Here is a 23,477-nt window from a genome sequence, read left to right as displayed (position 1 = left end):
TTCTTAAATGGAAGAAGTTTGGAACCACCAAGAGTCTTCCTAGAGCTGGCCACCCGGTCAAACTGAGCAATCGGGGGAGAAGGGCATTGGTCAGGGAGGTGACCAAGAACCCGATGGTCACTCTAGCAGAGCTATAGAGTTCCTCTGTGTAGATGGGAGAAACTTCCAGAAGGACAACCATCTTTGCAGCACTCCACCAATCAGGCCTATATGGTAGAGTGGCCAGACGGAAGCCACTCCTCAGTAAAAGGCACAACACCCCTCTTGGAGTTTGCCAAAAGGCACCCAAAGAACTCTGACCATGAGAAACAAGATTCTCTGGTCTGATGAAACCAAGATTTAACTCTTTGGTCTGAATGCCAAGTGTCACGTCTGGAGGAAACTTGGCAGCATCCCTACTGTGAAGCATGGTGGTAGCAGCATCATGCTGTGGGAATGTTTTTCAGCGGCAGGGACTGGGAGAGTAGTCAGCATCGAGGGAAAGATGAAGGGAGCAAAGAAAGGAGAGATCCTTGATGAAAACCTTCTCCAGAGCACTCAGCACCTCAGACTGGGGCAAAGGTTCACCTACCAACAGGACAATGACCCCTAAGCACACAGCCAAGACATCACATGACTTGATTCGGGACAAGTCTCTCAATGTCCTTGAGTCGCCCAGCTAGATGCCAGACTTGAACCCGACCTAACATCTCTGGAGAGACCTGAAAATAGCTGTGCAGCGACACTCCCCATCCAACCTGATAGAGTTTGTGAGGATCTGCAGAGAAGAATGGGAGAAACTCCCCAAATACAGGTGTACCAAGCTTGTAGCCCCCAAGACGAGGCTGTAATCGCTGCCAAAGGTGCTTCAACAAAGTACTGAGTAAAGGGTCTGAATACTTACAGTACCAGTCAAAAGTTTAGACACACCTACTTCAAGGGGTTTTCTTTATTTTTACAAAATTTTACGTTGTAGAATAATAGTGAAGGCATCAAAACTACAAAATAACACATATGGAATCATGTGGTAACCAAAAAATGTGTTAAATCTAAATATATTTTGTATTTGTGACTCACAACCTGGATCTGGTCTTATGAAGTGTTTTTTACATTGGATAGAAGTAGAGCTACAAAATGGTATATCATACACTGCATTTGAGGAACAATGAGAAAGTAATTCTGCTTTGAAAGTTGGTAAACATTTGAGAAAATTTAATTTTAGTGTTTCACTGAGAGAGCTCTTCGTCTACACCCATTCAGTATCGTTCATACCCTCTTAAGCTTTATCCCCACCCATATCCTTGCATTCAGAGCGCACACTTGACGCTCTGGCCGATGATTTGTTTACCTCTTGATAACATAACATACCTAGGTAAACATAACATACCTAGGTAAACAATTAACCTATCTAGGTAAACAACATGTAAGATCACACACATCCACGTCACGTTAGCTAACGAGCCAGACACCTAACTTTAGCTAGGGAGCCAGCCAGCTAACGCTAGCTAACAGTACACTTTAGCTTGAAATGAAACCACTTTCTGTTAAAATTAGAAATGTGTAATATCTGAAAATGTAGCTAGCTAGAATATTTTACCCATATACATCATCATGCATGATGGACGTGGCATGTGGCATGTGGATTTATGCCACAAATGCTCTTAGTTAGAAGACGTAATCCGGAAACAGGTGTTTTCCCATCTCTTTTGCTATCAAACTCCAATGCCACTGATTGCAAAATGTAATCCTCCAGAAAGTGGAGAGCAACACTTATGCAGCTAAACATTTTTTTAAAGACATGTTCAACAGGATTACAAACACAGACTGACGAGCTCAAATAGACAAAAGTCTTCTATATGACAGGCCAATCCGAACTCATCTCTCTGCATGTCCAGCCCACTCATTATCTCAGCCAGTCATGGCTAGTGGGGAGGTTGCTGTCTTTATGTGGCTTAACCAACAAGGCTCGCAATTTAACAAATGTATTCATATTTACAGATGGCATACAAGTTTGTTATTAAGGCACATGAAAGCTCACATGTTCAAGAAGGCATTTCTGCCAAAAAAATGCATTTTGAAGAAAAATATTTATTTTACATTCAAACAACTCTCCTGTGAAGTCGTGACTTGCGACATACGCCTAGTTTCCTGAATCGGGTTGAATTTGAGATTTTTCGAAGTAGCCACCCTTCGCACACTCTTGGCATTTTCTCAACGAGCTTCATGAGCATCACCTGTCATGCATTTCAATTAACAGGTGTGCCTTGTTAAAAGTTAATTTGTGGAATTTCTTTCCTTCTTAATGCGTTTGAGCCAATCAGTTGAGATGTGACAAGGTAGTGGTGGTATACAGAAGATAGCCCTATTTGGTAAAAGATCAAATCCATATTATGGCAAGAACAGCTCAAATAAGCCAAGAGTAATGACAGTCTCTCATTACTTTAAGGCAAAGGTCAGTCAATGTGGAGAATTAAGAACTTTGAAAGTTTCTTCAAGTGCAGTCACAAAAAACATTAAGTGCTATGATGAAACTGGCTCTCATGAGGACCACCACAAGAAAGGAAAACCCAGAGTTACCTCTGCTGCAGAGGATAAGTTCATTAGAGTTAACTGCACCGCAGATTAGCCCAAATAAATGCTTCAGGGTTCAAGTAACAGACACATCTCAACATCAACTGTTCAGATGAGAATGTGTGAATCAGGCCTTTATGGACGAATTGCTGCAAAGAAACCACTACTAAAGGACACTAATAATAATAAGAGACTTATTTGGGCAAAGAAACACAAGCAATGGACATTAGACCAGTGGAAACCTGTCCTTTGGTCTGATAAGTCCAAATTGGAGATTTTTGGTTCTTTGTGAGACGCAGAGTAGGTGAACGGATTATTTCCGCATGTGTGGTTCCCACCGTGAAACATGGAGGAAGAGGTGTGAGGGTGCTTTGCTGGTGACAATGTTTGGGATTTATGGCTACCACAGCATTCTGCAGCAATATGCCATTCCATCTGGTTTGCGCTTAGTGGGATGGGACTATCATTTGTTTTTCATCAGGACAATGACTCAACACACCTCCAGGCTGTGTAAGGGCTATTTGACCAAGAAGAGTGATGGAGTGCTGCATCAGATGATCTGGCCTTAAATCACCCAACCTCAACCTAATTGAGAAGGTTTGGGATGAGTTGGACCGCAGAGTGAAGGAAAAGCAGCCAACAAGTGCTCAACATATGTGGATACTCCTTCAAGACTGTTGGTAAAGCATTCCAGGTGAAGCTGGTTGAGAGAATGCCAAGTGGGGGCAAAGCGGTCATCAAGGCAAAGGGTGGCTACTTAGAAGAATATAAAATATATTTTGATTTGTTTAACACGTTTATTGTTTACATGATTCCATGTGTTATTTCATAGTTTTGATTTCGTCCCCATTATTCTACAATGTAGAAAATAGTAAAAATAAAGAAAAACCCTTGAATGAGTAGGTGTGTCAACTTTTGACTGGTACTGTAGGTAAATGTGATATTTCCGGTTTTTATATTTAATACATTTGCAAAAATGTCGAAGCCTGTTTTTGCTTTGTCATTATGAAGTATTGTGTGTAGATTGAGGGGGAAAAAACGATTTAATCAATTTTTGAATAAGGCTGTAAGGTAACAAAATGGAAAAAGTGAAGAGGTCTGAATACTGCACTGTAATTTTACTCAGCTAACAGAATGTCAAATGTATCACAGACAACACTTTGCTCCTTGAAAGTCCATTATCTCTAAAACTTGACTGCTGACAAGCAAAACAATGTGACTATCATCAATGGACTAATAAAAAATATATATATATAGTTTGAGGGGAGTTTCTTTTAACTTCCACAGAGTAGTAGGCACTGTCAGTTGGCCTTGTGCCAGAAGCAACTGGCTGTCAACAGCAGGCAAGCTTTTACTTCTAACAGATATATAAAACTCCATCAATCTACTCTGCCCTAAATCTTGTAGGCTGTCGTTAGGCTTTGAGCCAATTAGACTGTACTCTTGATTAGTTCATTAGTATAAGAACTAAATGGAACTCAGAAAGCCATAACGATCACGGCAGAAAAGAAAGCCAAGACTAACAGAATAAAATGTTCCATGTAGGCCTACCACTAAATACTTTTGATTACGTAAGCATTGATAGTCGTGATAATCACATCCATAGAATTGGGAATTAGAATCGTAATTTAATAGGATCTCTTTGATCACAACAACCTAAGAAGTATGACAAAGGTGATTCTGATAATGATGATGATTATGTTGGTTATGCTGATGCCTGTATTGGGAGAAATAATGCAACTACAGGGACTATTTATTGCATTTCAGATGATTTAAATGATTGAGTCCCCGATAACGTTCTCCATGGACTTGCAGGTCCCGAACCTGTGTTGTTGCGTGGCAGAGGCGTTATTTGTGTACATTTTGATATAAAAACCATCATATAGAAGTACATTTGGAGTCACGCGATTATATTTTGTGGTCCTCCCACTACTACTCCGGAAAACATGCAGTTTATTAGGCTCCAGATTAAATAAATGACGATGAACTTCACTGGGTGGTGAATGTGCACGGTGAGGTTGGTACTGCTTTAATAAATATATTTGTTTTTTTATTCTCGTGACGTGATGATCGATGCTTGGCGGTCGTTTGACAAATGAAAATAATCTCGCTCTTGTAGGTAACCTACCCTCACTGTATCGGAGCAGTTGGCAAGAGCGCAAGACCAGAGTGGGCACATTGGCTAAAAAAAACTCTACATTTTTAGTGACGAACCCATCAGTTGAGTTGAAAATGGGATGGAAACCCAGTGAACTTCGATACATGGGCATTTAACCGCAAGCGTTATTTTATGTGCACAATGTCATCACGCACAGACTTTAATACCTGCAACAAGTCAATTTGATGGAACATGTGTGGGGAAATGTGCATATTGTTTTTCTGAAGGTTTTAGAATAGTCGCATGAAAATCTGTCGTCAATTGGATGGAAACCTAGCAAATAACCACGTTAACAGTTTTTAAGCCATACCATATAGAAGAAAAACGTTTGGTGCAATTTTATAAATGCCAACATATAATTTGTTTGTTCGAGATGGTGGGATCTTTGTGTCAATGCAATTCATTATGCGAGAGATGGCGGTGGAAAGGCCTTTATGCGCTAATATTGATATAATAAACATATTTTAGTACATTTGTAGTCACACGATGATAGGGCGTGTGGTCGTCCCACTACGAATCGGGAAACAACGCAGTTTATTAGGCTAATAAATGTATTGACTTCCAGGGTGGTGAACATGCCGTGATGAACTTGATGCTCCTTTCCAATAAATATCTGAGGGTCTTGTTCTGGAGACATGATCAATGTTTGTCTGTCTTTTGACAAATAAAATGATGCTCTTATCCACAATGATGTACAAAAACTGAAGAACATACGCACATCCAGGTACTTTCCGCTGGAGTTGTAGGCAAACTCATGGAAAACGCCGCACACTGCTTCTCATGCGCCCATGTGATATTTATTTACAGCGTTTCGAATCTTAGATCTTCATCAAGCATCCATGTCCCAGGTGGGCGTGGAATGTCCTATATATAGGGGCAGTACTCAGTGACATCACTTCCTGGAACAGGAGGTTAAAAAAATGTATAACATTCAATGTATCAAAATATATGATCATAGACAGGGAATGTGATCAATATTTACAGTAATATACATGCACATACAATATTCAAGTAGTGTATCCATAATCATCTCATCTTGTACACTAGCCTACCCGCACAGCCTGCCAGCACTGTATTGGCAAACTGTTGGCTAGAGCTCATCTGCCAAGACAAAAGTTGAACATTGAACTTTAGATTTTTATTAGGTTCATGAAAACGTAGCGAAAAAGTAAATTTAGTGTGCACTATGTCATCGCTCACTGATTTGTTTCCGCAGCAAGCCAGTTTGGTGGAAACACACCACTTGTGGCGAAATGCGCATATTTCTTTATGCATATGTCTGAATATTCGCATAAAAATCTGTCGCCAATTGGATGGAAACCTAGCTAATTATACCAATTTGTGTGTGTCTGATTCTCTCTGTTATGGCAGTTTTGCTTTCAAAAACGTGGTGGTGTGGAATCTGAGAGTATGCTATCAAACTGTTTTATGTTGTTTATAACAATGCTGAAAATATATTGTTTAAGATTATTTTATTGGACACTGAATTCAAATGGTAGACTTAATTATGTTTTCCAAATGACCGCTCTCAACAAATCAAGTCAGCAGCTTTCTTTAGGCTAAACGACCAGTAGGACTAGCCTACGGTCAAATAGACTAGCCTTTGTGTTTTTGTTCCACAGATCCCCAGCTGATGATTTCTTAACTGGAACCGCTTTATGGAATCTGCTATTTCGAAAGAGAACTAGCGTGGCGTTGTTCTGCTGAGTTGAAGTTTCATTGTGGGATTTCCAAACCCAAGACAGGGCTCTATCTCCATGAGCCCGAAAACGGAAAAACAAGTGACAAAAGAGGAAAAGGAACATGCAACCAGAGGTGAGTAAGTAGCCTACTTAAATTACAGAATTTATGTAGCTTTTTGGAACGCTTTATACGTCACTTTAACTGAAATTTAGGGGGTTAACATAATGTCGGTTAATTATCTTTTAATTAGACTAATTCAGTCCCCTCATCAATAATTGAATATCACAACGGTTTTGACTATTAATAAGGCTATCTAAACACAGTCATACAATTATACAAATAACAGGGGGAAACGACTGAATAAAAATGTGAACAGTGTAGGCTAAACAGAATATTCACTGTGCATGGATTTTAGCAGTGGCGAGAATATGACCGTATGGGCGTGAAACGAGAGAGAGACACCCAGTCTGTTATGCCAACTGTAAGTGCCATAACAGACAAGAAACAGAAGAGAAAATAGACCGCAAGCTCTCACTGGTTTCACTACAGGGAGTACAGTGAGCTCTCACTGGTTTCACTACAGGGAGTACAGTGAGCTCTCACTGGTTTCACCACAGGGAGTACAGCGAGCTCTCACTGGTTTCACCACAGGGAGTACAGCGAGCTCTCACTGGTTTCACTACAGGGAGTACAGCGAGCTCTCACTGGTTTCACTACAGGGAGTACAGCGAGCTCTCACTGGTTTCACTACAGGGAGTACAGCGAGCTCTCATAATAACCTCACATTTATACATTAGAAGAAAAAAAAAGTTCATTCATAGCATTCATATGATTTCAGGAAATTAGGACAATAAAAGCACATAATGCCATCAGATTACATTGCCATAACTTTTAATAATAGGCTAAATGTAATTAAAAATACATATTTAATCATGGTGGGCACTGCAGGCACCTCAGAGACTCGAGGTAATTGTAGCTATTCAGACTCAGGGTAAATCAAAACCTTTATCCAGTAAGAATGCAACAAAACAGCGCTCTCTCTCTCTCTCTCTCTCACTCTCTTTCTCTCTCTCCCTCTTTCACTCTTTCTCTCTCTCTCCCCCTCTCTCTCTGGTAAAAGGTTAGATGTCATTTAGCCAATTTCTAAGGACCCCAAAGGATCTTGAATTTTTAGACTATGGAGCAGATTAAGTTGGTGTAGACACAAACTAATTAAAGTTTATTAAATCATGTGAATTAAGGAGGTTAAATAAAGTGCAGATAAAGCCACAGAAAGGTTGATAAACATGAGGATGTATAAGTTGAGATGATGGAACTTTTAATTGCCTTTTCCTTAGAGGAAAGTAACGTTTAGGTATCTGTGGTAATGTTTCAGCTCAACAGCCATATTGGACATTCCAGACAGACTGTCAAAGGGGTATTGTTTTTCTGTGTCAGACTCAAACATCTTGCATAAACAAATGTTTTTGTATTTTTGTTCCATATGAATTGTTGTGTTAATGCCCTGTTCTATGCTGTAGACATGAAAACAAGTGACTGGCAGGTTATTTTTTCCTAAATTAATTGACAGTACAAACTACCTTATTCTAGATTGTTAGGCGGCAGATGGGGGTCTATCTCTGACCATAGCCACAGCCGGCCCTAGGGCTGCAAAACCGCTGTCTCTCAACGCCCACTGATCATGTGTGGACACTAACATAGCCATCCTATCAGCTTATCATCTGCATTAAAGTGTAGATAGCTGGGGATAAAGTACCTTACCATAACTTAACTACACACATTTTTCTTTCTGATTGATACAGTTTCACCTTTTTCATATATGCCAACTGATCATTTACAGTGCCTGCGGAAAGTATTCAGACTTTTTCCACATTTTGTTAGTTTACAGCCTTATTCTAAAATATGTTATATAAAAACACATCCTCAGCAATCTACACACAGTACCCTATAATGACAAAGCAAAAACAGTTTTTTTTTTAAACATTTTTTCAAATGTGTATATATATATTTTTTTTAAACTGATACCTTATTTACATAAGTATTCAGACCCTTTGATATGAGACTTGAAATTGAGCTCAGGTGCATCCTGTTTCCATTGATCATCCTTGAGATGTTTCTACAACTTGGAGTCCACTTGTGGTAAATTCAATTGATTGGACATGATGTGGAAAGGCACACACCTGTCTATATAAGGTCCCACAGTTGACAGTGCATGTCAGAGCTAAAACCAAGCCATGAGGTCGAAGGAATTGTCCGTAGAGCTCCGAGACAGGATTGTGTCGTGGCACAGATCTGAGGAAGTGTACCAAAAAAAGTTATGCAGCATTGAAGTTCCCCAAGAACACAGTGGCCTCCATCATTCTTAAATGGAAGAAGTTTGGAACCACCAAGACTCTTCCTAGAACTGGCCCCCCGGCCAAACTGAGCAATCAGGGGAGAAGGGCCTTTGTCAGGGAGGTGACCAAGAACCCAGTGGTCACTCTGACAGAGCTCTAGAGTCCCTCTGTGGAGGTGGGAGAACCTTCCAGAAGGACAACCATCTCTGCAGCACTCCACCAATCAGGCCTTCATGGTAGAGTGGCCAGACGGAAGCCAAGTGAAAGGCACATGACAGCCCGCTTGGAGATTGCCAAAAGGCACCTAAAGACCCTCAGACCATGGAAAAAAAAGAGATTGAACTCTTTGGCCTGAATGCGAAGTCTCACTTCTGGATGAAACTTGGCACAATCCCTACAGTGAAGCATGGTGGTGGCAGCATCACGTTGTGGGGATCTTTTTCAGCGGAAAGGACTGGGAGACTAGTCAGGATCGAGGTAAAGATGAACAGAGCAAAGTACAGGGAGATCCTTGATGAAAACCTGCTCCAGAGCACTCAGGACTATAAGACGGGGGCGAAGGTTCACCTTCCAACAGGACAACGACCCTAAGCACACAGCCAAGACAAAGCAGGAGTGGCTTCGGGACAAGTCTCTGAATGACCTTGAGTGACCTGAAAATAGCCGTGCAGTGACGATCCCCATCCAACCTGACAGATTTTGAGAGGATCTGCAGAGAAGAATGGGAGGAACTCCCCTAATACGCTGCTAAATGTGCTTCAACAAAGTACTGAGTAAAGGGTCTGAATACTTATGGAAATGTGAGACTTCATATTTTATAAATGAGCAATAATGTCTAAAATCCTGTTTTTGCTTTGTCATTATGGGTTATTGTGTGTAGGTTGATGAGGGAAAAAACATTTTAATAAATTTTAGAATAAGGCTGTAACCGAACCAAATGTGGAAAAAGGCAATGGGTCTGAATACTTTCCCGAAGGCACTGTATCTCAAAGACAAAGCAAAAGGTATGAGATAAATCAAGAAGGCTTTTATTGAGGACATTTAAATTACATTTTGGGCCACCCACCATTTGTACTAAAACCCCTCTGTCCAATGTCCTTCACCACAGGACCTGCTAGTAAACTTTCACATGACAGGAGCCCCATCGACACATGTCTTGGCAGCATACTCACTCATCCTCAGTACTGGCAGTGCCACGTCACATGTTGCAGTCCAAGTGGTGTACATTACATTCAGAAGAAAGATGCTCAGGCAAGAGATAATTAATATTGGTGTTGTTCCTTTATCTTGCAGGATATTCTGCTGTCTCCGGTGAGAGGCTTATAGACATCAATAATGTGTCAGTTTCTCACTGTGTGTACAGTATGTGTATTGGTAGTGCACAATCTAACTCCTACTAACTTTATGGTAGGTTTTACTATAACCACAGCGCGAGATGTCGCCTTAAGTACACTGGATTATGTTCTGTTGCTGCAGGACTCTAGCTTCTCATCTGTGGATGTGGTGATTATTGAGTCCCCCTGCCATAATACGTGTTACAAAATCTTCTGCTGTCGATTGAAGAAAGCCATCCGAATGGGAAGAGAAATCTCTCCTGAAGGTTTGTCAACAAAAAGGTTATGTTTGCATCTGGTTTGGCTTTTTGATATAGGGCTTTGGGTTTTTCCTTTGAATGACGTGTTGATGTCATTCACCAGGATTATTATGTCCCCTTTCACAGCATTGGAATCCCCCCCCCCCCCCCCCCCCAGCCTGCATGCCCCCCCCCCCCCCCCCCCCCCCCCGTATACTGCAGTATACAGAGTACATTACTCAGTTTTATCACTCTTACATGCATGTGTGCACTTGTGCAATATAGCTGAATGGGCTGTGAACATAAGTATTGCCATGTACAGTATTTGATTGAATCTTTCATAAATGGATCTGATTCTGAATGTTGCAAACACAAAGATTCTACCACAACTGCATTCACAATCTGCACTCCACACAAAAAAAGATATGCTTCTGATGATGATGATGATGATGATGATAATTTTATTGATGTGATGATGACCCTCGCTAGACACAACAAACTGCCAACATCCAGAACAGATTTGATTGTGATTCCTTCTGCCCCTGAGTGCTTCACAACAATCACCTTGGATTTCACAACTGAGTCGGTGTCTCTCTTCTGCATGTCCGTGTCTCAATGGTGCTGGATGCAGCACCGTAAACCTTCCATGCTTTTTTCCTTCATGGGAGAAGTACTAAGGGATGATGTCTTGTACCACATTTTATGAATGTGTGCAGAGCTCTGGGCCCGTATTCCTAAAGCGTCTCAGAGCTCTGGGCCCATATTCCTAAAGCGTCTCAGAGCTCTGGGCCCGTATTCATAAAGCGTCTCAGAGCTCTAAGCCTGTATTCATAAAGCGCCTCAGAGCTCTGGGCCGTATTCATAAAGCTTCTCAGAGCTCTGGGCCCATATTCATAAAGCTTCTCAGAGCTCTGGGCCCATATTCATAAAGCGTCTCAGAGCTCTAAGCCTGTATTCATAAAGCGCCACAGAGCTCTAAGCCCATATTCATAAAGCGTCTCAGAGCTCTAAGCCTGTATTCATAAAGCTTCTCAGAGCTCTAAGCCTGTATTCATAAAGCGCCACAGAGCACTGAGCCCGTATTCATAAAGCGCCACAGAGCTCTAAGCCCATATTCATAAAGCGTCTCAGAGCTCTAAGCCTGTATTCATAAAGCTTCTCAGAGCTCTAAGCCCGTATTCATAAAGCGTCTCAGAGCTCTGGGCCCATATTCATAAAGCTTCTCAGAGCTCTAAGCCTGTATTCATAAAGCGTCTCAGAGCTCTAAGCCTGTATTCATAAAGCGTCTCAGAGCTCTAAGCCTGTATTCATAAAGCGCCTTCAGAGCTCTGGGCCCGTATTCATAAAGCGTCTCAGAGCTCTGGGCCCGTATTCATAAAGCGTCTCAGAGCTCTAAGCCGGTATTCATAAAGCGCCTCAGAGCTCTGGGTTCGTATTCATAAAGCGTCTCAGAGCTCTAAGCCTGTATTCATAAAGCGCCTTCAGAGCTCTGGGCCCGTATTCATAAAGCTTCTCAGAGCTCTGGGCCCGTATTCATAAAGCTTCTCAGAGGTCTGGGTCTGTATTCATAAAGCGCCTCAGAGCTCTGGGCCCGTATTCATAAAGCTTCTCAGAGCTCTGGGCCCGTATTCATAAAGCTTCTCAGAGCTCTGGGCCCGTATTCATAAAGCTTCTCAGAGCTCTAAGCCTGTATTCATAAAGCGCCTCAGAGCTCTGGGCCCGTATTCATAAAGCGCCTCAGAGCTCTGGGCCCGTATTCATAAAGCGCCTCAGAGCTCTAAGCCTGTATTCATAAAGCGTCTCAGAGCTCTAAGCCTGTATTCATAAAGCGTCTCAGAGCTCTAAGCCTGTATTCATAAAGCTTCTCAGAGCTCTAAGCCTGTATTCATAAAGCGCCTCAGAGCTCTAAGCCTGTATTCATAAAGCGTCTCAGAGCTCTAAGCCTGTATTCATAAAGCGTCTCAGAGCTCTAAGCCTGTATTCATAAAGCTTCTCAGAGCTCTAAGCCTGTATTCATAAAGCTTCTCAGAGCTCTAAGCCTGTATTCATAAAGCGCCACAGAGCTCTAAGCCTGTATTCATAAAGCTTCTCAGAGCTCTAAGCCTGTATTCATAAAGCTTCTCAGAGCTCTACGCCTGTATTCATAAAGCTTCTCAGAGCTCTAAGCCTGTATTCATAAAGCTTCTCAGAGCTCTAAGCCTGTATTCATAAAGCTTCTCAGAGCTCTAAGCCTGTATTCATAAAGCGTCTCAGAGCTCTAAGCCCGTATTCATAAAGCTTCTCAGAGCTCTAAGCCCGTATTCATAAAGCGTCTCAGAGCTCTAAGCCCGTATTCATAAAGCGTCTCAGAGCTCTAAGCCCGTATTCATAAAGCTTCTCAGAGCTCTAAGCCTGTATTCATAAAGCTTCTCAGAGCTCTGGGCCTGTATTCATAAAGCTTCTCAGAGCTCTAAGCCTGTATTCATAAAGGGTCTCAGAGTCGGGGTGCTTCTAGGATCAGATTCCCCCTGTCCATATAATCTTAATCAGAAAGGCAAAACTGATCCTTGATCAGTTCTCCTACTCTGAGCCACTTTATGAGGGAGAGGTAGAGGTCAGTCCTATTTAACTTTCATTTGGCTCCATCTACTGGAGAGTATTCAAGTATAAAGAGTGACAACTCAACAGAGAGAAGTTACTATCAGTTTGTGATGCTCATGCTGCACATAACATAGTGTCCCTGATATATCCTACCTTGCAAATACAATATGTAGACTAAAGGATTGGAATTGGATTGGAAAAGAATGCCCCTGCCCTGAGATGAGATTATGGGAAATTGTTTCTGGAAGCTGACTATTGTTTCTACCTTGAAGCTTTTCCCAATGACTGTGGAAATGTTTATGTTTGTAAGAGTGGTCAGTTAGTCTTTAGAACGTTACCTAATAATAGACAGGGTCATAATATGCCTGCGTCATATAGATTGTCATTTATATACTAAATAGCCTTCTCCCTGGACTAATTAGGACTGATTTTAATCTAATTCTTGAAAAGCTAATTTTATTTAGATAATTTCTCTAATGCAAACCCGTTATGATTCACCATGATGACAAGCATCTTCATGTCTAAACAGATTATTTTGGGTCGTAACAGGATGGAAGCTAATAGAACCGTCCAGCGCAGGAGGCCTAGGAACACTCTTCTTTATTACTTCACTATCTTATTAGCTGCTGATCAAATCTTTAAGGGTGGGGGATTGCTTTGATTCCGTTTTCTTTCCTTGCCTGTTTTACTAATGTTGTAGGAGAATTGTATGTAATGGAGACCTGCGGTCTATTGCATGTTTATCAATTCAGCCATGAAGACATCAATGTCACAGTCCATAACATTCGCCATTTACAGTACTTTTAACGCCAGGGTGAATAAAATGAACATTTGCCATAACAATGGATAGACTTCTAAGCCATTATAGGCCATTTGATGTTTGTAAAGGGGTTCCCTTATCTTCCCGCACACCAGCGTAGTCTACAGTGGCCCAGTAATGGACGGTTTTGGCCGATCAGCGATGCCTTGGGATAAATCATTAATGAGCATTCCTGAAGACATAATGGCCTTCCACTAATGCGTTATAATGATCTCCTATCACAACCACGTGCACGGATTTAATGGATGGAATGCCTTTGAGAATTCTCCGTTTAAACTTCGAAAAGTCCTCTCCCCTTTCACTGTGCATATCGGAAGAGCTAAAACATTAACAAAGAGCTCCTCCTTGGCTCCGCGAAGCATGACTTTCCCTCTCCGGAGATCAACATCAGGTGCGCTCATTTAAATACATTTTATTATTGAAAGATAGACTAATCTTTATGTTTTCAAAATAAAGTACAAAAAAAGGCGTTTGGTTTTGGAAGGAGGCCCAGGTCAATTCAATCAAATATTAGGTCAAGCCTACTCGCCTAATGCTCCTGTAAGCATGGATTGAAGTAGTCCCCCCAACCCGGTGCTGATCTTAAAGGTTACGGTCCAAAGAGCTGATGTCGTGACATTCCCTGTCGAATATAATTTAATAGGTGTTTCACAGAAATAGAAGTGTACTTTTGCGCTGTCCAAGGTGCTGAAGTTATAAGTGACTCTCCCTGTCCAAGGTGCTGACGTTATGAGTGATACATTTGTTTGCTTTCCTGCGATATTTTATGTAAACAAAATGGATATGTTCAAAGTTTAGTTCTTGTTGTTGTTTGTGCGGTTGTTATTTTAACTGTTGACAAGAGATTGCAAGAATTTTTAGTAATGTGTGAGTGATTCTTTATGAAATGCAGGTGGCGCAATTGAAAATATTATCTGGCCAATATCTTCAGCAAAGGGCCAAAGAGAGAGGGCAATTGAATACCAAAGGAAAGGATACTGATAATCAAAACAACGAGATTTATAGCACGAATGAAGCAACCCAGACCTATGATTTTCTGGAATTATATAGCCAAATACTAAAACGGTTCTAATAATCTATGGGTAAATGTTTATTTCACATTCAGTTTCAATCACAAATAGTATTGCTTATGCTTTAATTATTTATCAAAATAAAACTAGGAGTCGTCACTCATTGATCCCCTATCAACTTTCATTTATTTTTTAGGGCAAATTATACTCAAATCAACTTTTTGTTATTGTTAATGTCGTTGACGTTATTGTTGTTATTGCCTTTTTATTTGTACTCTTCTTATTTTATTATATTGGATGAAAGGTTAATTCAATTTAGGATAGGCCTAAATGCCGCCAAATCCGACACCACAACAAAACTTCAATGCATTTCAATCTGATGACAGATGTTACCCCCAAGATGAAGACCCCCACCAAAGTCTTGAGTCCGAGCTTATGTTCTCGGCGCTTCGGAAAGCACCAATTTAAGCCTCTCGAAAGTATAGGCTATTATGCAGATTCACTTCACATGGCCGCAGCCCTATTGGAGAGGCGACAGGGGAGCTGAATGAGCTTAATCTGCCGAAAAACAAGTTCGTTTTAGCAGAAAGCACTAATCTAGGAACACCTCCCTCCCCTGATTATTTTGCCATGAGACCATAGGGTGCTATCAGTGATCTTCTGTTCTCCCTGGATTTATATGATGCGACGTTTTCTTTCTGTGTTTTGCATCAGCGTCTCATGTCTTGCCTGTCACATGCCGATATTCAGTTAGGAATATGCCTGCAGAAAGCGCCCGCAGTTTTCCTAATGTATTTTGTTCAGATTCCTATGCCGCAATTCATATCGCAGAGATGGAGAGGTGGAAGGAATAGTAGCGGAATCTCTGCACCAAAATGAGGCAAGACCTCCCCCTCTCGCTCCCCCTCTCGCTCCCTCTCTCTCTCCCTCTCTTTCGCCATAGCCTAACATATGAGTGTTATACCACGTGGCTCTATCAGCCTTTACTGTAAGTCATACTGTAGGTTATGTGGCATTGGCTCCAAACCTGAGGAGAGGATTGCTTGCGGTTGCTGCATTAATGGCACACACAACTATGACAAGAGTTGTTTCATTGATTGAAAAGCATTTTGAGGACTGGATTTTTCTCACGGAGGGTGGATGGATACATCACAGCGGGTGTGCACGCATGAGAAGCTGCAGTGATCAACAACAAATCGAATGTATAAATTGGAGAGACTAGCTGTTGATTCACAGCTGAAGGCGCACGAGCCCATTGGGCACAGACGTCAATTCAACGTCTATTCCATGTTGGTTCAACGCAATTGCATTGAATTGGCATTGAATTGACGTGGAAACAACGTTGATTAAACCAGTGTTTGTCAGTGGGAGGTTTGTCTGCTCGGAATATCCAGAATCTTTTTTTTTCTCCAGCTGTGACAATAAAACTATAATGACTATGTTACGCACTTTAAGGATATAATGGATTATTTGGTTTACATAAAAACAATACTGCTTAGATTTCATTGGATAATATTCATTATTTGGTGAGTGGTGAGTATAGAATTTTCTTCTGGGACGTTTTGCCATCACTAAACCGCCAAACTGGCGATGGCCGCTGCGATCGCCAGCTCCCTCATTCGGCAAAAGAGGGAGCGGGAGCGGGAGAAGGCGAATGCCTGCCGCTGCGCAAGCAGTCCGAATATTTGCAAAGCAGGGGACAGGGGACCCTGTGAGAAACCGAGCAAGCTGAACGTGTTCTCACGCGTCAAACTCTTTGGCTCTAAGAAACGGAAGAGAATAAGTCGACCAGGTGTGCTCTTGAGTGTGATTTCTCGACATAACACAAGAACTGTCATCATCATAATCATCATCACCACCAACAATTCGAACACCACGAACACTTCCATCCTCTCCCATTTTAAATGTGAAGACCTCAGTGTAATGGCACCTCTGTCCAAATTCTGATGGTATAGTATAAGAAATACATTATTTGACTATCTATCCATCAACCTGTCGTGATCCTGCAAGTCCATACACTCATCAATGAATTACCTCACTCTAACACTTAAGACACTGTCACCATCTGAAAAGTGCACAACATATTCAGGCTTCTGTTGTGCATGATATTATCATCTTAACAAGAATGACATTCAAAGTACAGTGTCAGTGTACAGTATCCAGACAGCTAGATCACCTGTTTTTGAAACGATGAATGAGCTTGATATTGCATGGCCAGCCACCACTATCCCAGGTACCCATCACACTGTTTAGGGTTTGTGCCACAGTGTGATGTCTGTGGGCTGCCTCAGGTTCCCTGGGTAGTTTACTACTGACTGTGTGTGAAGCAGTAGTAAACTAGCTAGTATAATTGGACTATAGACTTGGTATATGTCCAATATCTCCTCTCTTCTTCTCTCGTCCCTCTCCTCCTGTTCTCACATTCTGCCCTGTTGTCTCCACAGAACCCCAGCTCAAGGGGATAGTGACGAGGCTGTACAGCCGCACAGGCTTCTGCCTTCAGATGCAGGCTGATGGAACCATCGATGGAACCAAGGACGAAGACAACAGCTATGGTAGGACTATGTGTTTTTGACTGTGTTTTTGCCTTGAATTCGTTCAGATTTCAGATTATTGTGATATAGAATTCAAGAAGAGAGAATAGTCGACTTCAGCTCTTTTGCTCAATGTTTTCTGTAGCTCTATGTTCGCTATTACATCTCCAGTAGTATGTTTCTCTTATACTGTCTACACGCATAAAAAAGGTGCTATCTAGAACCTAAAAGGGTTCTTTGGCTGTCCCCATAGGAGAACCCTTTGAAGAACCCTTTTTGGTTCCAGGTAGAACGCTTTTGGTTCCAGGTAGAACCCTTTTGAGTTCCATGTAGAACCCTTTACACAGAGTGTTCTTCATGGAACCCAAAAGAGTTCTACATGGAACCAAAAAGGGTTCTACCTGTCTACATATGGGGACAACAGAAGAACCCTGTTTTCTAAAAGTGTACTACCTACCCTCTCTTTTGTATTCCACATCCACATTGCAGCTGTGTTCAACCTCATTCCTGTTGGGCTGCGAGTGGTGGCCATCCAGGGGGTTCAGACCAAGCTCTACCTAGCCATGAACAACGACGGCTTCCTCTACACTTCGGTGAGTCTCACTTTACATTTTAGTCATTTAGCAGAAACTCTTATCCAGGGTGAAGTGCCTTGCTCAAGGGCACATCGACAGATTATTCACCTAGTCGGCTCGGGGATTCAAACCAGCAACCTTTCGCTTACTGGCCAAACACTCTTAACTGCTAGGCTAACTACCGACTCCTTTGGGTCTCCTACACACTTCCCTAGTTAGGCTTCCATGTGGCAGGGTGTATATCACATTATAAACATGGTGGTTTGAGCCCTGAATGCTGATTGGCTGACAGCTGTGCTATATCAGATAGTATACCACGGTATGACAAAACAATTATTTTTACTGCTCTAATTGGTAACCAGTTTATAGTAGCAATAAGGCACCTCGGGAGTTTGTGGTATTGGGGCAATATACAGCGTTGTGTCTTGCCTAAGAACAGCCCTTAGCCGTGGTATATTGGCCCTATACCACAAACCCCTGAGATGCCTTTTTGCTTAAGTATACTACTACCTGTGTTACTGAGCTAATTGACTACGTTGAAGGTCACCTTATCTGCCATGTTAATTATATTTAAGCATCAGTTGTTGGTGTGAAAACCAAAGTGACTGGAGTGATGACTAAGGTCAGTAGTTGTGCAGTAGTTGCTGTTGTGAGTGTGGTAGTGGCCACCACATTGTGATTTTAACTTGTAATAGCGATCTTGTCCCTCTGTTTATGTCCCCATTGGTAACCTGGGGGCCATCTTTACGAGAGGGCTGGTTTGTTTTCTGGGGAGTTGGAAGTTACCATGGAGACACATGAGTATGGAAATGCTCTTTGAAGTTTGGATTGTTTCAGCTCTGGTGAGGTCATTTAGCAATCTGGATGGAAAAATACAGCATGGGCTGAATGTTAGACAGTGTATTTAGATTCATTCTGTTTATTTAGCTAAGTTGCCTAAAGCCTAGCCTGTGTGCATGTGTGCGTGCGTGTGATTGGATGTGTGTGTGTGTGTGTGTGTGTGTGTGTGTGTGTGTGTGTGTGTGTGTGTGTGTGTGTGTGTGTGTGTGTGTGTGTGTGTGTGTGCGAGCGAGCGAGCGAGCGAGTGAGTGTGTGATTGGGTGTGTGTATTATCACCATAGACATTGGTGTCTCTTGCAGAATGAGGTTTTGTATCGATCTTTGCCAATTAAAGTATTGACCTTTGACCTTTGTCTGGCAATTGAATGAGTCTGTGTTTTCAAACTGTTCAGGTGAAAAGTAATCAGCTCGCCACAACAATCTGAGCTGTTAGAGTGATGGATGAGCAAGCTGTAAGACTGATGGATGGCTCATGGTGGCTCCTATAGTCTGACATTCCCATCATAGGCCTGTTCACACAGTATGGCAAGCGAGTTTCATTCAGCTCATCAGTCAACTGAGGTTTTCACAACTCAATTCTGAAAGCAACCAGTTGTAAGGGATCTCTTACTGTAGATTAGCAGCTGGGCACTTTGGAGCAGGCCTATGCTGTTTAGCAGCTGGGCACTTTGGAGCAGGCCTATGCTGTTTAGCAGCTGGGCACTTTGGAGCAGGCCTATGCTGTTTAGCAGCTGGGCACTTTGGAGCAGGCCTATGCTGTTTAGCAGCTGGGCACTTTGGAGCAGGCCTATGCTGTTTAGCAGCTGGGCACTTTGGGGCAGGCCTATGCTGTTTAGCAGCTGGGCACTTTGGGGCAGGCCTATGCTGTTTAGCAGCTGGGCACTTTGGGGCAGGCCTATGCTGTTTAGCAGCTGGGCACTTTGGGGCAGGCCTATGCTGTTTTGCAGCTGGGCACTTTGGGGCAGGCCTATGCTGTTTAGCAGCTGGGCACTTTGGGGCAGGCCTATGCTGTTTAGCAACTGGGCACTTTGGGGCAGGCCTATGCTGATTTGTAAGCTGTGCACGTCAAAGGTTCCCAGCCATAGAAATGGAATTGGTCCCAACTTTTAGTTCAGCCTTCTGTACTGCTCTGGACAGATTCTGGTAGTGCTTCATGCCAGGTAGTTAGTCCATCCCTTCTGTCCTCATTCACTTCACTTTGGACATTTGATATGAATGGATAGCCTTGGTGAGAGTGAAATGGCTGAAACTAAGTGAAGCTTTCTTTCTTTCTCTCCCTCTCTTTCTATCCCTTTCTGTTTCTTCTCTCTTTATTTCTCTCACATTCACACTCCCGTCTTTATCGCCTCTCTGTCTCCCTCTTTAGGAACACTTCACCCCGGAGTGTAAGTTCAAGGAGTCAGTGTTTGAGAACTACTACGTGACCTACTCCTCCATGCTCTACAGACAGCAGCAGTCGGGCAGGGCCTGGTACCTTGGCCTCAATAAAGAGGGAGTCATCATGAAAGGGAACCATGTGAAGAAGAATAAACCATCAGGCCACTTCATCCCCAAGCCACTGAAAGGTGAGTGGGTCTTACTCTAAGGCAGGGGTGGGCAATTCCAGTCCTCGAGGGCCTGATTTGTGACAGCTTTGCCCCAGCTCCAGCTAACACACCTGACTCCAATAATCACCAAATCATGATCTTCAGTTTAGAATGACATTTGATTAATCAGCTGTGTTTGCTAGGGATGGAGAAACAGTGTGACACCAATCAGGCCCTCGGAGTTGCCCATCCCCGCTCTAAGGCGTCCACATGCTTCCAAGCCAAAACAGTTTGGAAGGGTTTGTGCATATATTATGATGACATTTTGTGAAGTTTTTGTTTGTTTTGGACTTTTTTGGGGGCTGTTCGAGCACATAAACATTTTTCTGGAGACAAGCCAAAGTCGGTAGCTGAAGTCTACGCCCCTTCGTCGGTGATTGGTCAACAGTAGGGATTCTTCAATAACGTCTGTTGTCATTCAACAAGAGACAAATCATTTATTCATGCACATTTTTCATTGACAAATACTGCAGCAAAAATCTTAGATGTAAAATTGCACGACTAAGATCTCCTCGGCAAAAACGGCAATTAATGACAGCAATTTACATAGCAGATTTCTTGAGTTATCTTAATTCAGACTATTATGAGGAAGTGTATACTGGCTATGGCGTCTCAAAATGGACAAACTGTAAGGGCCGACGCCGGACAGGAGAAGCAGGTACGGGGAGTCAGACATTTATTCGGGAACAGACAAGGAAACAAGACAGGAACAGCGTCGGAACACGGGTAACAAGGACATGAGACAATTAATTCCGAAGCCGGGAACAGAGCTTGGGAACAGACAGATATAGGGAAGGTAATGACACAAGTAATTGAGTCCACGTGAGTTCAATGATCGCTGATGCGCATGACGGGGGGAAGGCAGGTGTGGCTTGAGTGCGTAATGCTGGGGATCCTGGCGTCCTAGAGCGCCAGGGGGAGGAAGAGCGGGAGCAGACGTGACACAAACAGTACTATTGACACTTTTTTTCTTATTTTTCAAGCTAATGTCTTTTAAGGGAGCCGAATGGAAGCATGCTGACGCCTTTACTCTGAGAGGCTGTGAGTGGGTCTTACTCTCTGTGTGTGTGTGTTGAAGGTTGTTGGGGTAACTGTTGGAGTTAAGGGCCTTGTTAGAAAGACTCCCCCTAGTATATCGTTGCATTTTACAGAAGAATATCATGTTGTCAAAGGCTCTGCACAATACAGATCTTTACCAAACCTGATACCCTATTGTCTTCCAGTTGCCATGTACAGGGAACCCTCTCTCCATGATCTGACCGAGTTCTCCCGCTCCGGCAGCGGTACTCCCACTAAGAGCCGTAGTGCGTCAGCCCTGCTGAACGGAGGAGGGAAGACACTGAGCCAGAACGAGCAGTCCACATAGCTGTGGTGGTCAGCGTCAGGCAGAGGGTAGTTCTCACTGTAAGCAGACTCAACTGATCCTCATCAAACTGAACAGGTGGAGAGGAAGCAAATTAGCTTAGCTTAGTGTGTACTGAAACCACTGTGACAGACTATGACATCATCAATTAAATAAATCCATGAGCGAGCTTCTGCGGGTCAACTTTGCTATGAACTTCGATACGAAAAGCCTAAGCCATTTTGCTGGTCTGGAATTTATATTCTTCCTTGTATTCTTGAGCATATGTAGTGTATTACCAATGTATATCTCTCTGAAGGTCTTGAGAGGGAGAGTTACTGGTCAGTATTTATGTGGTCCATCAACTGTTGCTTTCATGCCGCCTAAAAAAAGCTTTTTTGTGTGTTTGAGTCCAAGGTGTACATATCTGCAAGCCTTCTGCCTCGTCTACCATATAAATTGCTTGCCAGCTATACTGACTGCGATCATTTGTTCCTGTGTACCAAAGAGTCAAGCGTGTTTCTCTAGTTTTACTCAAGGCAAAGAAAGAAAGAAATCGAATCACAAGCATAGGCCATGCCCTAAATCTGTCTTACCTACTACTAAAACTGCACACTGTGTAGTGTGTACTAATCGTACTACAAACTGTGTAGTGTGTACTAATCGTACTACAAACTATTTAGAACGTACTGTTTAGTAAACATTTATGCAGTAAGCAACAAATATCAACATACTAGGCTCACCCATACTGAGAATGCATCATCTAATGCACAATTGCGTTGTTTTCCGACATTCATTCGTTTTGGTACAACCCATCCCCCTTTTTTGATTATCAGCTGATATGTTGTCAAACACACGTGAGTCTAAAAAGACAAATCTCTTCCTCAGTAGCATGACATCCTGGCATTTAAAACATACTCCATTTTCAAAATGTGTCATACTATGAAACGTTCTATTTTCGCATACCCAATCAGTCTACTAGTTACAACACAAGGAGGCGACGGGTGATCGGACACGGACAATGTGTGGTCTACAGCAACTTGTTTTAATAATAAAATAGAGAAACCGAGTAGTTGTTTAAAAACTTATGTCAGCCCTTTTACAGTATTGTGTCATTAGTAGGCTCCTTTGACATAAACTATAAACAACATTTCATATGGTATTTAGATGTATTCAGTCATTTGTTTGCGTGTGTGTGAAAGGATAATAACATAATCCTTGATTTTTTTATTTTACCATCAAATGGGGATTATTAGTGAAATTGAGGGCTCTTACAGATTAAATGATTGTTTGTATTCTCCTGCATTGTTTTTTCCTCCTGGAGCGAATATATGCTTATGTCTATCATTTTGATTGATTGATTGATTGACACTATTATTGCATGGGAGACTGTGGACCTCTGGGAAATAGCAGCATGATGTACTGTAGGTCTACTATGCTTATTATCTACCTGTTTTTGACCCTGTGCTCCAGTCTATACCAGACTACAAGTGAATGATCCACAGAGCACAGATACACTTTTAATCTGGTACCTTCTTGCAGTAGGTTATTTGTTGTTCTAACGAAAATGCACTGAATAAAATGTTTTTAAGGAAATACAAATTTTGTTAAATTGTGCTTTATTTTTGTCCTTCTTTCCCACCTGTTGATATTGGCTCCACCCCGTGCATGAAAGGGTTATTAATTAATCCACCATCATCAACACCATCATATGGATGGAATAGCTAGATCATCATCAATTAATCCCAAGGGAAATGGGCCTATACTCATTCACAAAGCATCTCAGAGTAGGAGTGCTGATCCAGGACCCGTTTTGTATTTTAACCTGTTATGGATAGGGGGCAGTATTTTCACGGCCGGATAAAAAATTTACCCGATTTAATCTGATTA

General features: G+C 42.2%; 1 protein-coding gene across 4 annotated transcripts; it reads left to right on the top strand.

Moving 5' to 3' along the window:
- The first annotated feature begins 6,319 nt into the window (after positions 1–6,319).
- On the top strand, positions 6,320–23,189 carry LOC106563695 (fibroblast growth factor 13). Of its 4 annotated transcripts, none has more exons than XM_014129504.3 (5): positions 6,320–6,523; positions 17,155–17,265; positions 17,734–17,837; positions 20,026–20,224; positions 21,469–23,189. In XM_014129504.3, the coding sequence occupies exons 1-5, from the start codon at positions 6,466–6,468 to the stop codon at positions 21,609–21,611; spliced, it is 615 nt and encodes a 204-aa protein (XP_013984979.1). In that variant the 5' UTR covers positions 6,320–6,465; the 3' UTR covers positions 21,612–23,189. The 4 variants fall into 4 exon arrangements, with proteins under 4 accessions (XP_013984979.1, XP_082814387.1, XP_013984980.1 ...); XM_082958261.1 differs by lacking the exon at positions 6,320–6,523 and adding an exon at positions 10,095–10,327; XM_014129505.3 differs by lacking the exon at positions 6,320–6,523 and adding an exon at positions 14,018–14,091.
- Positions 23,190–23,477: the final 288 nt, after the last annotated feature.

Source organism: Salmo salar, chromosome 11 (assembly GCF_965601325.2).
Source record: "Salmo salar chromosome 11, fSalSal1, whole genome shotgun sequence".
Lineage (NCBI taxonomy): Eukaryota > Metazoa > Chordata > Actinopteri > Salmoniformes > Salmonidae > Salmo > Salmo salar.
This window is presented reverse-complemented; position numbering and strand designations above follow the sequence as displayed.

What these genes read in the sequence shown, in the direction of transcription:
- LOC106563695 (XM_014129502.3), top strand. Translation starts at nt 16,301, where the DNA reads ATGGCCGCTGCGATCGCCAGCTCCCTCATTCGGCAAAAGAGGGAGCGG. An exon ending in GAAGAGAATAAGTCGACCAG is followed by an intron (nt 16,503 to 17,154) that starts GTGTGCTCTTGA and finishes TTGTCTCCACAG; the next exon opens with AACCCCAGCTCAAGGGGATA. An exon ending in CATCCCCAAGCCACTGAAAG is followed by an intron (nt 20,225 to 21,468) that starts GTGAGTGGGTCT and finishes ATTGTCTTCCAG; the next exon opens with TTGCCATGTACAGGGAACCC.